This window comes from Mastomys coucha, unplaced genomic scaffold (genome assembly GCF_008632895.1).
Source record: "Mastomys coucha isolate ucsf_1 unplaced genomic scaffold, UCSF_Mcou_1 pScaffold22, whole genome shotgun sequence".
Classification (NCBI taxonomy): Eukaryota; Metazoa; Chordata; class Mammalia; order Rodentia; family Muridae; genus Mastomys; species Mastomys coucha.
In genome coordinates this window covers 143712319-143729781 of record NW_022196905.1, presented here as the reverse complement: position 1 = coordinate 143729781, position 17463 = coordinate 143712319, and the positions used below count along the sequence as shown (strand labels likewise).

The 17463-nt window shown below is 48.0% G+C and overlaps 1 protein-coding gene and 1 pseudogene across 2 annotated transcripts in view; both read right to left on the bottom strand.

Moving 5' to 3' along the window:
* Alox5ap (arachidonate 5-lipoxygenase activating protein) overlaps positions 1-10134 on the bottom strand; it is a 24142-nt gene extending 14008 nt beyond the window's left edge. Inside the window, exons 1-2 of the mRNA XM_031338800.1 lie at positions 9901-10134; positions 2242-2341 (exon numbers count right to left, since the gene is read on the bottom strand). Of these exons, the coding sequence (XP_031194660.1) occupies positions 2242-2341; positions 9901-9970 (170 nt within the window). The 5' untranslated portion in view covers positions 9971-10134. The remainder of the gene's footprint in view (positions 1-2241; positions 2342-9900) is intronic.
* A 2014-nt stretch (positions 10135-12148) lies between these two features.
* LOC116104721 overlaps positions 12149-17463 on the bottom strand; it is an 8796-nt pseudogene continuing 3481 nt past the window's right edge. Inside the window, exon 3 of the transcript XR_004123950.1 lies at positions 12149-13686. The product of XR_004123950.1 is annotated as an E3 ubiquitin-protein ligase synoviolin pseudogene (transcript). The remainder of the gene's footprint in view (positions 13687-17463) is intronic.

Genomic DNA, 17463 nt, shown 5'->3' with positions numbered 1-17463 from the left:
AGAGAGAGAGAGAGAGAGAGAGAGAGAGAGACTGGGTTGCACAGTCCTCGTGGTCAGCTCCCCCAAACACAACAATCACTCAGCTCTCATCTAGGCACATCTTTTTACCTTTGGAACCCCCACATAATCATAGAATTTCTAAACCACTCTCCCTAGCCATGCAACTCAACCACCAGCCTTAGACACTTCTGCAATTTGGAGGTCAGCAGCCAGAGGAGCCACGTGTAACAGTGGCTCATAGAAACAAAGCTCTTTCTCTCCTGGGGGTAAGTGACAGACATGAAATAGCTACAACCTTGCATGGTGGTACACATCTGAAAACCCAGTGCTGGGCAAGGCACAGGCAAGAGGACCACACATCTGAGGTTAGCAGAGACACAGAGAAACTATGTGTCAAGAGAGAAGGAAAGAAAGATAGATAGAAAGAAAGAAAAAAAGAAAGAAAGAAAGAGAGAGAGAGAGAGAGAGAGAGAGAGAGAGAGAGAGAAAGAGAAAGGAAGAAACAAGGTTGCCCAGAAAGAAAGAAAGAAAGAAAGGAAGAAAGAAAGAAAGAAAGAAAGAAAGAAAGAAAGATCACCCAGGATGCTCTATTCCCTGTGCATTGCCAGCATGGTGGAAACTCAGCTTCTAAGAACATGTGGGGGGTGGGGGGATGCTGTCCACTGTGGCTTCTCACTGGAGGATTGTGGAGTCCATAAAACCTAAGTGTCACTGTAAGAAAGTAATTATCTGCACAGAGGGACACTGCTCACCCCCACTGCTGGAGACTGGTGGTTTTCTTTGAGTGATTTCGTCTCCACCCCTGATCAGAGATATCTTCACATCTCCCGCTTATGACATTTCCGAGGGACCCTTTTGTGTTATCTCCACAGAAGGATGGTGCAGAGACATTGGTGACAACCTATACAGTCGTCTCCCTTCGACTATGGGTCTATAATGCCTTTTAAAGTCTTTGAATGCCTTAGATTGACACTGACAATTAACGAAGCCAAGGTCTAGATGGTAACAAAGAAATCTCCCTGTGGATGCTGCAGCAAAGGTGGTGGGAGTATCTGCCAAGGAGGAGCTGGCGGGCGGAATGGAGATTGAGCATCCAGGAGAGCTCTGCAGAGGCTCCTAAGGTGGTTGTGAGTGCTCTAGATGAGGCGTGCATCAATTTAGAAGCTTAGGGACAAAAGAAGCCCTAGCTGGGGAAGATCAATGGAGAAAACCCTACCTGAGGTTGTACACATTCACCTCACCACACACCCACACGTCACCACACACTCATACCTCACTACACACTACACCTCACCACATACCCTACACCTCCCAGAGAGAGTGAATGCTCTCTATGCAAGAGAAGGTGTGCTCGTTCCTGAAGCCTATCTCATCCTCATCCTCATCCCCTCAATTGGTTTAGTCCACAAGGTGCCAATGATAACTGAGTGGGAGCCCCCACCAAGCTGCTCACACGTCTGGAAGGGGCCTCTTACAGAGCTACCCGAGGTTCTTAGAGAAACTCTCTGAGTTTGACCCGATTGTTGGGTGGCTATGACTTTCCCTTGGAAGGACCTTTGGAAGAATCAAATTCACTCCTGGGGTTGGAACTGATACCTGCTCTCAAGGTAGCCCTAAATCAAAGCGGGGAGCCTGCCCTTCTGACTCCCAGCAGGTATGCCTAGCTGACCCCAAGATGACTTAAAGGAGAATCATGTTTGATTCATGTGTCTTCAGATTTGCAAGCCAAGTAGAACTCCACAAACCTCTTTCCAAGGCCTCTCATGTGTCTCCCAACAGCTTTTCTATACAAACATCAAGACAAGAGGGCAGTGGACTTGCTCAGAACCTCCAGCTTTCTGTCCTCGTTTTGATTGCTCAAGGAGCCCCAGTGTTATGAAACTCAGTGACATCATCCAGGCTGCCACTGGACAAGGCCAGGGTGGTGTGTGGAAGACACTTCTTGAGCTGCTGTGTGAACAGCTGGCATGAGCTGAAGAGCTTCAACACCCACAGGAAACAGGTCAGTGCAGGCACGAAAGGCTGCCAGGGTGTTGCTGGATCATAGAGACCACACACCCCCTCCCTCACCCCACTTCCTTCCTCTAAGACTGGGGTGTGCCAAGATGAGGAAGGGCATCCAGCAGCCTGCCTCCTGGACACTCTCAGGTTGGCAGAGGCAGATGTACCATGGGGGAGAGTCTCACTCATTCATGCCAGTGTCCCCACCATTATTTTAGCAGCATCGGAGTTTGAACTCACTTGGCGGTGTAAACCCGCTCGAAGGCAAGAGTCCCGGTCCTCTGGAAGCTTCTCCCGTTATGCGCCTTGCTTTCATGCTCCACCTTGTGGGCGAAGAATGCTGAGAGAGAGAGAGAGAGTTCTTTAACTGTTTTCCTAAAACATTATAATGCTTCCTAGATTCACTATCCAAACAGGCTTCCACATCCTCCCTACCCAAAATATATCAGCCCCATCATTGATGCATTGGAGAGGGTGGGAGGGAGGGGCACCACCTTGCCTTAAGAAATTCACAGTTGAAAGATATTGACAACCACAGTAATGGTACATGCCTTTAATCCAAGCACTCTGGAGGCAGAGGCAGGTGGATCTCTGTGAGTTTGAGGCCAGCCTGGCCTTCAGAATGAGTTCCAGGATAGCCAGGGCTACACAGAGAAAACCTGTCTCGGAAGGGGGAAGGGAAGAAATATTGATAACCAAGAAAAGTGGAAATGGCTCTACAGAACATTCTATGCCGAGGGAATTGATTGAATACATGGGGCTTGGAAGGGTCAAGGCCAGTAGCTTAATTTATTGGTCTTGTCACAGGATGTCCAGAGAAAATGACACCCAAGATAAAATCTGAAGATAGGTAGGAATTTTCCAATTGGCTGTAGGGAGCAGGGAATGTGAGGGGCATCAGCTGTGCTCCACCAGAGAAGTATATGCAAAGGGTAGATGCAAGACCATGTGTCTGGCTCAGCAGGTGCAGCTCAGGGTAGAAGATGGACTGAGATGGGGATAATGACTAGGCAGAACAGATCGGGCTAAAGTGGTTGGTGGGTGCTTATATTTAAAGGATAATTTCCCAATTATATAAATTAATCTGGTAAATTGTTTAAGTGTATGTCAGTGTTTTCTCTGCATGTAAGTATATGCACCATTTGTGTGCAGTACCCATGGAGGCCAGAAGAGGGCATCAGATCTCCTAAACTGGCAATAGAGCTGGTTGTGTGTGAGCCACTATGTGGGTGCTGGGAATTGGATTCCTGTCCAGAGAAGCTTAACAACTGAACCATCTCTGCAGCCCCAGTGAATGATTATTTTAATAACATATCTGTTATCTATCACCATGAACCAAATGGTTAGCTTGTATCTGAAAACAAAATAGACTAAGACAATAGCAGAACAGGAGACAGACAGCAGGTGAATAGAACAGAACACAGCCATGCATTGAGCTATGGACGAAGGAGATGGAGGGAGCTGGGGTGTGGCCCAGTGGAAGAACACTTGCCCAGCACATGAAACTCCCCCTGACCTGTGCAGAGCCCTGGGTTTGATCCCCAGCATCACATAAAATGGAATGTGATGGCAGACACCTGCAGACATGTCAGCATGTAAAAGCAAGAGCATCTGGAGAGTTCAGGATCATCCTCAGCTATACAGTGAGTCTAAGGCCAGCCTGAGATAAGTGAGACTCAGAGACGGGGGGAGGAGAGGGGCACCAACGTGCAGAGCACAGGATGCCCAGCTAAGTATCTGGAGTATCTGAAAATGTCTATTTGGTTTAGAGAAACTGCCAGGTCTTGGTGGGAGCTATATAATGTGAACAAACAGAGCGACTTATGGGCTCATGCAGAATAACTGTGGGACCCCTAGTCTCTGATGCATCTTAGAAAAGGCAGATCCAGCATGGCAAGAATTTAAGAGCTGACGGAAGCCATGGCTGTAGTCGTGTATGAGATAGAATCCAGAGGGTATGTCAATAGAAGGGACGGTGCAGAAGGGCTTTGCACAGGTTAGGAGAGTTCTTTACTGACCAGACTACTATAACTCTTCCTCTCCTCCCCCACCTCTCTCTCTTCCTCTCTCACTCTCCCCTTTCTTTTATTCCTGTACTCCCATCTAGGGAGTGGAAAGTGGGGGAATGTGGTTGGATTCTTTTTTATCCATTTCCTATTTGTCTCCTCCAAAAGCTATGAAAAGTTCACCTTACCAGCTGCACCAAAGAGAGCTTTATGTGGCTTTCTCTCTCTCTCTGCTTTTCTCTCTCTCTCTGTCTCTCTCTGTATGTGTCTCTGTCTTTCTCTCTGTCCCTCTGTCTCTGTCTCTCTGTCTCTCTGTCTCTGTGTCTCTCTGTCTTTCTGTCTCTCTCTCTCTCTCACACACACACACACCAATACTCTTGTAGAAACATGCCCATTTTGAGCACATCCAAAGGGCTGCTTGTGCAGAAGAGAGCTCACCACACTGCGGGCCTCCCCTCACCGACTCCTCATGAACTCTCTCAAGAAGAGGATCCTTCTGCTCTGAAGGCAAGGAGATCAGTGCTGGGGGTGGAGCTCAGGCTCAGAGCTGCTGAATTCCAGCCCAGCTGAGCCTCTCCTCTTGCTATCATTTAAATCCACCTATCTGGCCTCTTGCTATCATTTAAGTCCATCTGTCTGTCCTCTTGCTATCATCTGAGCATATATATATATATATATATATATATATATACCTGTCTGCTCTAAATGTCTCCACTTGGGCTGGAGAGATGGCTCAGCGGTAAGAGCACTGACTGCTCTTCCAAAGGTCCTGAGTTCAAATCCCAGCAACCACATGGTGGCTCACAACCATCCATAATGAGATCTGATGCTCTCTTCTGGTATATCCGAAGACAGCTACAGTGTACTTATTTATAATAATAAATAAATCTTTTTTTAAAAAAATGTCTCCACTAACAGAAAACAATAGGAAATTCTAGGCATCTCCTTTCCCAGGACCCAAGATGGCCTCTCTTGCCTCTGAACACAGAGAAGAGACTAGAATCATGGAACTCAAAAGCTAGTTCTCAGTGAACAGCAGGACTGAGCAACAACTCTGTCGGCCTCACCAACCCCTCTGTGCTCAAAAAAGCAAAGCCTTTCTTTTCCCCCTAGGAAGAACCCACTCCCTGCTATGTAGATCCAACCCTCCCACCCACCCTCTCAAGTCTGTTCTCTGCCATCCTGACTCCTTTAATTCTCAAGGTCTCCCTTTCTCAGGTCACCTAAAGACACCAACAAATCCTTCCTACCCATAATTCCAAACATAAGCATGTTCCTCAGTCCAGTACCTATGGATGCTGACCTCTCCCTCCTTTACCTGCCTTTCTCCTCACCAGTCTCCCTAAATCCTTATAAACCTCAAGCCACGCAGCCAAGGGCCGTTTGTACCCCTTCCCCCAGCTAGTTGTTAATATTAAACTGAAACCGGCAAGCAAATGAGGGACAAATAAATGCCCACAGGTGGTTGCAAACACAGTTCCTTGGAATTCACCAAAAAGGGGATCCTGACAACCCCTGGACCATCATCTACAGAGCCAGAGCCCCACCCACGGGGCGGTAATCACCTACTGCCTACTGGGGGCATGGAGGGGGCCAGAGAAATCAAATAAGCTTCTCAGGGTCATATAAAAAAAGGCCCTGAGATTTCAGTTCATCACTAAGGAAATGGAAGTTGGCAGAATAATAGACAAATAGCTTTTATGAGGCTATTTAATACAACAGGAGCCAGTGCTGTTTTTTTTGTTTTGTTTTGTTTTGTTTTTTTGTTTTTCAGAAAACTATCTATGGCAGTGGTTCTCAACCTTCCTAATGCTGCACCCCTTTAATACAGCTCCTTTTGTTGTGGTGACCTCCCAACCATAAAATTATTGTTGTTGCTACTTTATACCTGCAATGTTGCTAGTATTATGAATTGTAACCCTGATGGTCTTAGGCGACCCTCTGGGGGGTCGCGACCCATAGGTTGAGAACCACTGCTCTGTGGTCTTCTTTTCAGAAGAGCCCCTGGAGGGGAGGAGGTGGCTGTGAGGTGGAGGATGGGGAAGGATGCTGACTCATCCTGTTTCTCTCATCCCATGACAGGCTGAGGGAACAGCACTCCAGCCAGAAAGTGGCCTTTCTCTGCTGTTTCCACACCCAGGGCAGCTCTGCTTCACTTCTGTCTCCCTCCAGTCGCCTACGAAAGTCATTCTTCCCAAAGACAGAGGCCCCTCTACTCGGATGGAGTTGCTTCCCCAATAAATCCACCCTAAATCGGAAATTTTTTGAGTTTAAAAAAAAAAAAAACATTTAGCCAGGCAGTGGTGTAACCCAGCACTTGGGAGGCAGAGGCAGGCAGATTTCTCAGTTCGAGGCCAGCCTGGTCTACAGAGTGAGTTCCAGGACAGCCAGGGCTATACAGAGAAACCCTGTCTCAAAAACAAAACAAAACAAAATTATATTTAATGCAATAACCTGCTCAATGCTGCAACTTAGTGTGCTCGGAATACTTCCTGCAGTCTATGGTTAGGCAAAACCATCTAACACAAAGGTTATTTTGCAATACTTTCACATAATTCATTGCATAGCTTACTAAAAGTGAATGGTGGAATGGTTTTATAGGGATTTTTCTTACAACTTAATAAAACCGAAAAGTCAATAGCAGAACCACAGTCAGGATTTCTATTGCTGCAATGAAACACTGTGGCCAAAAGACACTTTAGGAAACGAAAGGGTTAATTTGGCTTACATTTTCACAATACTCATCATCAAATGAAGACAGCGCAGGAACCTGGAGGCAAGAGCTGATGCAGAAGCCATGGAGGAGTGCTGCTTACTGTCTTGCTCCCCATGGCTTGCTCAGCTTGCTTGCCTATAGAACACAGGACTACCAGCCCAGGGTGGTCCCACCCACACTGGGCGGGGCCCTCCCCCATCAATCACTAATTAAGAAAATGTCCCACAGTTGGATCTTATGGAGGCATTTTCTCCTTGAGGTTCCCTCCTGTCTGAAGACTCTAGCTTGAGTCTTGTTAACATAAAACCAGCCAGGACAGTAAGCTAGAGACAATTTGCATGTTTTTTCCAGGTTTGCCTAAGGACAAAGCTGTTGATCCCTTGGCAAGAGAAAGTCGAGGCTTCTTGACAGCTGTGCAGGAAAGCAGCTGATCTGTGATGACTCAGGACTGGGTTTCTTAGTTTCTTGGTCCTCTCAAATCTGCATCCTGCTGCCTCAAACTGGAAGAGGGCAGTACATTCAGTCATCTTGATGACTAGAGTGTTTGAGAGCAGAGGGGGAAGTCACACCAGGCGGGCCCTGCCCATCCGCAGAAAATTCAGAGTTCCCGAGAACGTGAAGCCACCAGTGCACCTCACTGTCTGGGACATTTTTTTTTCTTTCCCCCCCCTCCCCCACTAACAGGAGGTTTTCAGAGTGGTGTTTTGGGGTGGGGGTGGGGGTTGGACATGTCTTTTTTAACTCTCTCACACATGTTTACAGATAAAACCCAGGGTTTGTTAGAATTGCAAAGGCCAGACCTAGGACTTAGTTTTGGCCTAAGGTCACTTGCTTAGAGGTCAGCACAGGTGCTGTGTCTCAACTTATTTAAATGGTTCTTGTTGTCCCAAACAAACATCTTCAACAGTTACAGAAAGCCCTCAAGGATGACCTCAGCCTCACTGGAAGCTCAGGCCCCTCTCTGACAGGAGAGCAGAGCTGATCGAAAGCCACTGTGTGGAGCCTTCTACAAGGCAGCAGAGGCTCCTGTCCTGATCACAGGTGGGAGAGCTCTGTGCCATCACTGACACCATGATACTCTGGCTCCACCTTGTTCTACCCGACTCCTGGGGGGCTAAGGAAGGAGGAGCATCGGTGTGGGGTCCTTTGCTGACACAACCTGGTCATTTGAGTGCCTAACACAAAAAGGTCTCTAGACTAACCAGAAGCCTGGCCGCTTCCCCTGATGTGTTTCTGAAATGAGAGGACAATGGTGAAAGTGACTTTGAACTTCCTGTTAAGGCCAGTTCCAACTGCACTGGCAGGGGAGAAGGCACGGTCCACTGTGCACCGATGCCAGTCAGGTACCGTGTAGGATACAGAAAAGCAGGATAGAGGGGAACTTCCACCCAGGACTGAGCAAGCATTGTCCCTGCCCTGCATAGACTGGAGGGTTCCCACTGCCACCATTTCTGGAGGGCAGCCTTGCTTCATGTCCCACCATCAGGGCCCTTGGACACCATTTGATGCCAAGCAAGATCTCTGCAGGTGTGTGCAGCTTACTGCGCCCTGTCAATTCACAGAGTCAAGAGAGCCCTGCATGAGAGAGACAGCGACAGCTTGAGGAACTGGTGGCTTAAGGAAGCCATTTGTTCCCTCTCCGGCTTGCAAGCTGATTAAGTGTGGTGTAGCATGAAGAGGGTTGGGTCTGAGCACTCCACTCTGTTGCTGAATAGAGAAAAACTTGCTTATGGTGTGCCAAGCCTGGTCTCTCTGATTTGGGAAGCCAAGGGGAAGCCTTGCTCTGTGCCCAGCCAAAGAAATCCTAGCATCTCCACAGTCAAGATCATCACCACAGCATCCCAAGGTGGCTACATATTCAAATCCCAAGTGTGACAGTACAGAGTCATGAGCAATTACCAGGAAGCCATGGCGGCTGCTGTGAGTATTGGCTTCCCAATTTTCTCCTACTAAACTGGAAAGCATGAAGCCACTGGTGACCCAAAAAAGTCAGCGTGAAACACCCCAAGCAGAACTTTAAGGCAACAACTCGACACAGATCTGCTTAGTTCTTAAACTCTGAATTACTTATATTAAATTATAGATAGATAGATGATAGATAGATAGATAGATAGATAGATAGACATGTGTGTGTGTGTGTGTGTGTGTGTGTGTGTATGTATGTGTGTGTGTGTGTGTGTGTGTGTGTGTGTGTTTAATGGTAATACTAAGAAACAGGAACATTTCCCCAGACAGACAGATGATAGATAATAGATAAACATAGACAGACAGACAGAGAGGATTTATATATAAATAGATGATAGATAAATAGACAGACAGAGATAGATGTCTGACAACCTGTGGGTCATGACCCCTTTGGGGATCAAATGATTCTTTCACAGGATTCACCTAAGACCATCAGAAAATGCAGGCATTTACATTATAATCTTTAATAGCAGCAAAATTACAGTATTGAAATAGCAACAAAATAATTTATGTGTGCGGGATCACCACAACATGAAATACTGTGTCAAAGGGTTAAGAAGGTTGAGATAGATATGGATAGAATGTGACAGATAGGCAGACAGGTGTGTGTGTGTGTGTGTGTGTGTGTGTGTGTATGTATGTAAAGCTGTACACCAAAAGGCTGGAGTACAGATGAGTGGTGGAGAATATGCAAGGCCCTGAGTTCTATCTGCAGTACCACACACACACACAGAAAAAAACGTTATGCATTGTTTTTTGATGTTTCTTCAGAAGAACTTACTTAAGTACAGAAGTAAAACAATGATAAAATCTTTCTCCTTTATAGCTCTCAAGTCTACCCTTCCCCCGACACAGATGCCAGACGACTGACCTTGTTCCTGCTGCAGATTGGTTCATTCAGGCCAGTGCCCAAGGGAGCACAGACCCATGCCCTCTCTCCAAGTCCTTGCCCTTCCGCCCTTCATACCCCTACTCCACCAAGACACTTGGGCTAAGTTTCTTACCAGCCCTCTACGTTGCTCTCTGTCGTCTGCAAACACACCTGTCATCACCTTTCAAGAGAGAGAAGGAAAACCCAAACTCACACAGAACAGGACCCACCCCTGCACACTCAAGTACAAAGCAGTAAATACAGATGTGTGCATACGTGCACAGACCGGTGTGTGCCTGACTTCCAGTACCCCACTCTCCCTAAGGATGGGCTTCCCTTACCGTTCTGGACCACGCTGATAAGGGTGACAAGGGCCAAGAGCACGACATTGCCCACAGCCTCTTGATCCATGCTTGCTTCAGGCCCACCAGAGACAACTAGTCTGGCCCCAGCACCTCAGCCTTACTGTGCAGAAAGGGGAAGTGCCAGGCTGTGTTCTGGCTTTTACCATCAGTTTCCAAAGGTCCCCAGCACAGCCACTCAGTGCTCCTGCTCCTCCCCTCCTCCCCTTCTTCCTCCTCCTCCTCCTCTTGTTCCTGCTCCTCCCCTCTTCCTGCTTCTCCCCCTCCCCTTGCTTCTTCCCTCTTCTTCTTGCACTACCTTCTCCCCTTGCTCCCTTCCTCTCTTGCTCCTCTCCCTCCTCCTTCTCCCCTTGCCCCTTCCTTCCTACTCTTGCTTTCCTTCCTCCTCCTGCTCCTCCTCCTCTTGCCCCTTCCCTCCTCCTCTTTCTCTACCTCCTCCCTTTGCTCCTCCTTCTCCCTTTGCTCCTCCTTCTCCTTTTGCTCCTCCTTTTCCTTCCCCTTCCTCTTTTGTCCCCTTCCCCCTTCCTTCTCTTGCTCTTCTTCCTTCCCTTACTCCTCCACCTCTTGCTTCTTCTCCTCTTGCTTCTCTCATTCCTACCGTTGCTCCTCCTCCTTCTGCTTTTATTTTTCATTCTTTTCTTTTCTAATTCTTATTCATCAAAGTGACTGGCCCTATGGTTCCGTGTTACCTTCCAGGAATAGCAGAACCAGGGGAAGAATAGATTGAGGCATATTCTTTGATGTTGCTCACTATGGGCAGCCACCCCAGGAGCATTAAGCATGAATTCTGAATGCTGAGCAGCATGAGGAGCCAGGAGCCACTACCATTTCTTACACTGGCAAAATTAAAGAAAAGGGGAAATGAGATTTAAAAAAAAAAAAAAAAGTAAAATGAATACAGCACCAAAAAAGTGTGTCCTGAATCTGCCCTTTGTTCTTTGAATTCCTAGTGGTAAATGTCATTTGACACATTGTAGGGTACAGAATAACAACCTCATAGGCTGGGGTGAATGAAAGAATGAGTGAATGAGTGAATAGGTGAATGAATGGATGGGTGAAGGAAGGAAGGAAGGAAGGAGTGAATGAATGATAACAAGACAACCAGTGGCTCCCTTCTTGCAATAAAACTACGGGACTTGGGAGACAGCTTTGTTGGGAAGCATTTGCCATGCAAGCTTGAGGACTTGAGTTCAATCTCCAGCGTCATATAAGAAACCAAGTGTGGTAGAAGGTGTATAACCCCAATATTATGGGAAGAGGGGCAGGAGAATTCTCGGGCTCACTGGCCAGCTATCCTAGCTTAATAGCTTAATAGTCCTAGGTAGGACTCTCCAGAAACTCCTGTAACACAAAACCAAAACAAGCAGCAGCAGCTAGGCCTCAGCTCCATGATCCTGGCCTGGCCAGAGCTTGCTCCAACCTGGAAAGTCAGGTACCTAGCTCCACACCTGTTCCTCCTTCCTGGGGCTAAGCATTCAAATTCAAAAGACAAAATTTAAGTCCAAAGCCACTAGGTACAGAAATAGTTCCAGTCCTGAACTGAAGTCCTACAGGTTGGAGGTGGCCTGCCTTGGGTTCTGGGGAGCAGTGGGTTAAGGAGCAGGCACCTTTAGCCAGGCCCACCAGGCAGTGGCTGCTGGGTGAGATGGGGAAAGAGGCTGGGGAGGGGCAGGGCAGGGTCCCTCAGTGCTGCCCACCTGTGCCCCACCCTAGGCACTCCTTTCCCTGAGTTGTATGGTTGCCAGTAAGACATGGAAATGCCACAGGGCTTAGGGGGCACAGCCACCATCACAAAGGGGTTTTGGGAAGACCGAGATAGAGGAAAGAGACTGGTACCAGTCTTGGCAAGAGGGTGGGGCAAGGTCCTGGTCTGTCTTCAGCCCCTCTGGGTTTCCACATTCGGGAACAGAAGCTAATACTGTTCGGCACTGCAGCATAGTCCCATATTCACAAGCAGGGCTTGGAGGGGCTTCACCTTCTCCCAGGAAGCATGGGAGAGAAGGCTTACCAGAGATTCAGCTTCTACTTTCAAGGTCCCAGTAGAACATGGTAGAAGTGGAGGGAGGTTAGAGCTGACTAACATCCCCATGGCTGCCAGGGGCGCTGGGGATGCTGGAAGCCCAGACACTTCTTGATCCTCAGAGATCCTGCCAAGTCTTTCTCAACTGGGGTTATTACTCCCTGGTGCAAACAGTGAGGGAGCTGGCACTTGGTGTCAGGACGTGTTCCAGTGAGGGCCACTCAAGAGAACAGGGCCAGGTCTGGGCAGTGCCAGTGGGCCACAGGGGACTCCAACTTCTGCAGGCGACACCAGCGGAGTCCTGCAGCATCAGGCTCTCCACCCTCAGGCAGCTCCTCTGCAATGCCCACTGACTCAGGAGCAGGAGGCTTTTCAGCTTCAGAAATTGGTGGGGAAGCTCCCGAAGATGGGGTAGGAGCCTCAGAGCTGGGGGCGCTGGTGGAAGGGGCAGCAGATACCACTGTAGAGGCTCTTTTCAGTGGAGTTCACTGAAGTAGCTGGTCTGGGGGGCCCCAGGGAGGCCAGCACAGTGAGGTACTGGTTGATTGGCAGCGTGGTAGCATCCAGTACTGTGTGTATATTGCGCAGACTCTGTAGCCCAGCCTCCAGGTGCTGCCGCTCATGGCCCTCTAGGGCACGCAGCTCCTCAGGGAGGAGGGCATTGGGGGGAAGGCAAAAGGTGGAGGCAGAGGCATACCCATCCAAGGAGGAGAGAAAGGGAAGCCAGGGGCAGGACCAGCCTCTGGGCCAGGAACAGAGCCAGGTGCTGGGGCAGAAGTATTGGTGCCAGCAGTTGTGGTGGTGGCTGCTCCACTGGGCAGAGAAACGGCTGCACTGGTGAATGGAGGGGCTGCAGCCTCTCCTGAGCTTGGGGGAGGTGGGACAGGTGGAAAGGGACCCATTGGGGACCACAGTGGAAACATGCCTGGAGGAAAAGGAGGCAGGAGGCCCTGGGGGAAATTAGGGGGCTGTGGCAGCAGTGGTGGGGGATGAGGGGCAGGAGGTGGTTCTTGGTCAGCAGGCTCAGGGGGTGGTGATGACTGGGCTGGCAAGGATGCCCGCAAAACATCCATACGGCACGTCGGACAGTCTGCTGTCTCTGGAACCAGGAGCGCAGGCAGCTCGTGTGAAAGATGTAGTTAGTTGCAAGGCAATCTCTTAGCACCCGTCACCATCTCTTCTCTGCACATGATACAGACATTGTCCGTTGCCTGGATCTCCTCGGGGGTGGCATCTGGATACAGTGTGTTCATGTTGCAGATGGCTCGGCGAGACATGATGGCATCTGTTACAGCTTTCTTGAACTGCCTCAAGGCCAGGTACACGGGCCTAATGGCGAAGAGCGGAAGTGTGTGCACCTTAATCATGATGGTCATGAAAGCCATGTACAACAGGATCTTGATAAAGCCTGTAAACAGCTCCATGTAGAGCACCTACACAGCTCTGGAGGTCCACGGAGTGCAGCACGTACTTGATGAAGATGCGTAGAGGCCTCACGGGTCAGGATGCTATGGTAGGCTTGGCTGACGAAGAGGAAGTCCAGGATACCCAGGAGAGAGACGACTCGGCAGTGGAAGAGCCAGGAGATGTTGGGGCTGCGTTCTGTAAAGTCCACATGGTCTTCAGCCAACCAATGGAAAACATCTGAGGAAGAGAAGCAGTGTACAGAGTGCCACAAAGCGAGAGCTGAAGTCATCCCGAAAAAACAGTGAAGGCCAAACACGTCTCAGTGACAGCATACCTTGCTTCAAAAGATAAAGTGGATGGCACTTGAAGAACTAGAACCAAGGTTTGTCTCTGCCCTCTACAGACACATACATGTGCACGCACGCACGCAAACACACACAAGAAAAGGCCAATAAAATAAATTTTAAACTTCAACTAGAGATTAAAACTAAACCAAAGAATACATCAAGAGTCAGAAACAGGGGGGTTGCTTAAATGGCTCAGCAGTTAAGAGCACTGGCTGTTCTTTCAGAGGCCCTGGGTTCAATTCCCAGCACAGGCATGACAGCTCACAAGTGTCTGTAAGTCTAGTTCCAGCGGATCTGACAAACAAATGTGCAGGCAAAACACTGATGCACATAAAATAAATTACTTTTAAAAAGAAAGGAAAGAAAGGAAAAGAAAAGAGTCAGAAACAGCATTACCAGATAGCCCCCAAGGAGAATGCCCAGAGAGGACCCACAAACACCTCAGCTGGCTTCCCTGAATTTATCTCCCAGCCTAAGAGAAGAGCCTAAGTCCCCACTGTGGCAGCAAGAATGGGGAGATTGTAACCTTCATGGCATGGAAGCTTCTCCCGTGTGTGGTCACCTAAAGAAGAACTGAACAATGACACTAGCTGACATGCCAACATGTCTGGGGGAATCTCACTAGACCCCACCCCTGGTTGAAGACAGGCAATGGAGTTAGTCCTCCCTGGGGATGAACCCCCAACTGGTCATCTGACACCAAATCTGTAGCATACATATATACATACATATATACATATACACACATATATAAATACAACATTAAATGAACTCACCAGGTTATATTTATGTATTTATATGTATGTATATATGTATGTATGTATAAGTGTGAATGCACATAACAGTGATAATTACGGAGAACTTGAGAAGGGGCTACACAGGAGTTCCAGGGAGGCGGAAGGATATAAATACAGTACTCATGTATGAGTTATGTATGTGGTAATCAATACATGACATCTTGCCCCTCAATAGGACAGCTTTCTGTGTAAGCAGCAAGCCTTCGGAAGCTGTGCAGAGAATACAGCTTTTGTCCCTGCCCCAGATATTCAAGAGGTACTCCCGTGAAAAAGGTCATGGTGAGGGCCACTGTCCTTGTCAACGGCAGAGAGCCACATCTTCGGGATGGGAAAGGCTGGGTGGAGAGGAGACCACTGGCCCACACCTACAGTGGCAGAGGTCAGCCTGAGTGTCCTGTGTTAACTCTGAGGTGTGTTCACAGAGGTGATGTGCAGGGCTTGGATGCACACGAGCCAGTGGTATACAGTTCAGCAAGAAAAGATTAAATGTGAGAATCAATTTGCACAAAGGTCAAAGAACCCCACGATCTGCCATATGCCAACTGGAGACCCAGGAAAGCTGGTGGTGTGCCGCAGTCACAGCCCAACGGCCTGACATTGGGGATACCAATGGTCCAAGGCAAAGACTGAGTCCCAAAGCCAGAGATCCAGTTGTTCATCTCCAGGGATAGAAGATGCCCTGGCACCACTTGTGTACAGTTCCTGAAGAGGCCAGCAGAGGGCGTCAGATTACCCGGACCCCAATAGATTACATCTCAACTAAATTAGTGAAGGCAGATCTGCTTCACCTAATTCCATGATTCAATGGGCTCTTCTAGAAATATCCTCACAGATTCACCCAGAAACAATGTTTTTTTATCAACTCTCTGGGTATCCCTAAGCCAGGGAGCTCATACATAAATTAGCAATCACAGAGTTACAACACACTTGGTTATAGGCTCAACACCAGCAAGATTTGTGTGTGCATCAGGGTAAGAACACAGAGGACAAACGTGAGCACCCATAAAGATAAAGTGTCAGCCATAGGCTGGAGAGATAGCGCAGTGGTTAAGAGCACTTGTTGCTCTTCCAGAGGACCCACATTCAGTTCCCAGTACTCACATGGCTGCTCACAATCATATGTAAACCTACTTCCAGGGAATCTTATGCCTTCTGCTGGCCTCTGCAGAAATTGTACACAAGTGGTACCAGGGTTCACAAAGAAACTTTGTTTTGAAAAAAATTTTTTTAAATAAATAAAATAAATCTTTAAAAAAATAAAAATAAAAATTGGCTCTTCCAGTTGGGCACAGTGGCACATGCCTGATAGTCTAGCATCTGGGAGACTGAGATAGGAAGAGTTAGAATCTGAGGTCAGCCTGGGCTACATAGTGAAACTTTACCTCCAAAAATGAAAAGAAAATTTAAGCATCTTAGTGATAGCATTGGGTGTGAAAGTCAGTCCCCTTTAACGGATCCCCAGACACACAGGATAGAAGCAGCTTAAATTGGCTTGTGTAGAAAGGGAAAATGTTTGGTCAAAGACTCTGAAGAACTGAACAACTGAGAGTTATAAAGAACAGAAATGGGGTTGGATCTTGGAGCCAGGAGTTCTCACTCGTTCTGAAATCCTGCTTTCTTGCCCGGAGCCCTGTCTGTCCTCCACTCACAGTCTCCTCGGCATTCTGTGCAAGCCTGATTCTCTGTAGAGCATCTTTCTCCACACAGTGGAAGATATTCTCACCTACTGCTTAGGTTTGTTTTGGAGTGCGGTTGGGGGAGACAGGAGATAGGGTCTCACTACGTAGCCCTGGCTATCCTGGAACTCACTATGTAGACCAGGCTGATCTCAAACTCACAGAGATCTACCTGCCTCTACTGCCTTAGTGCTGGGATAAAAGATGAGCACCCCAATGCCCAGCCCAACTTGGGGCTTTTAACAGCTTATAGGACCTGCCACCGGTCATGGGCAGACGTTGCTATTCTGTGCTTTTAGGATAACCTTGATGGCCAAACTGTTGGGGTATCTATTCCTAGGAAGTTAAGCAAATGCCAAACAAAGGAAAGAGCCTGGCAGAGCAATGTACCCTAGAAACTAAGGCCATAGGAAGTGCCTGCAGATGCACATCAGAGCTGTGACACACACTAGGGCTGTGACACACACTAGGGCTGTGACTGTCAGCCGCTCATAATGTAAAAGTAAAGTTTCCAGATTTGGGAACTAGGGAAGGGGAAGTGTCTACGTAGAAGCCAGAAGAGAGTCTATGGTGCCTTTCCTCAGACACTGTCCACCTTGAGGTTTTGTTCTAGATGTATTTTTAATCACGTGTGTCTAAGTTTATATGGAGTGCCTGCTGAGACCAGAGGTGTTGGATCCCCTAGAGCTGGAGTCCTGGGCAATTGTAAGCTGCCTGACAGGTGGTACTAAGAATTGAACCCAGATCCTCTGGAAAAGCATTACATGCTCTCAACAACCCACCAGTCCTATCCCACAAGACTTTTTTTTTTTTTTTTAATTTTGTAACATGACCTCTCACTGACCTAAAATTCAACAATAAGAGTAAGCTGGCTGGCCAGTAATCAAACATACAGGGAATTTTCTGTTATGAGGATCAAAGTCAGGTCCTGGTTTTTATGTGGCAAGACGAGTACCCACTGAAATCTCCAGCCCCCCAAATTTCCAGGGGAGTCATTATTAATTTTTTAATTATATGTATAGGTGTTTTGACTATACATAGGTAGATGCCTGTGTACCACCTGCATGACTAGTGCCCACAGAGAACAGAAGAGGGCATCAAATGCCCTGGCACTGGAGATAAAGATGGTTGTGAGCTGCCATGTAGGTGTTGAGAATAGAACCCAGGTCCTCTGCAAGAGCATCCAGTGCTCTTAACCCCTGAGCCATCTGTCTACCCCTGTAGATTTGTGGATTCTGTCTCTCCCTCCTTCCCTCTCTCTTCCTCTCTCTTTCTCTCTCTCTCTCTCTCTCTCT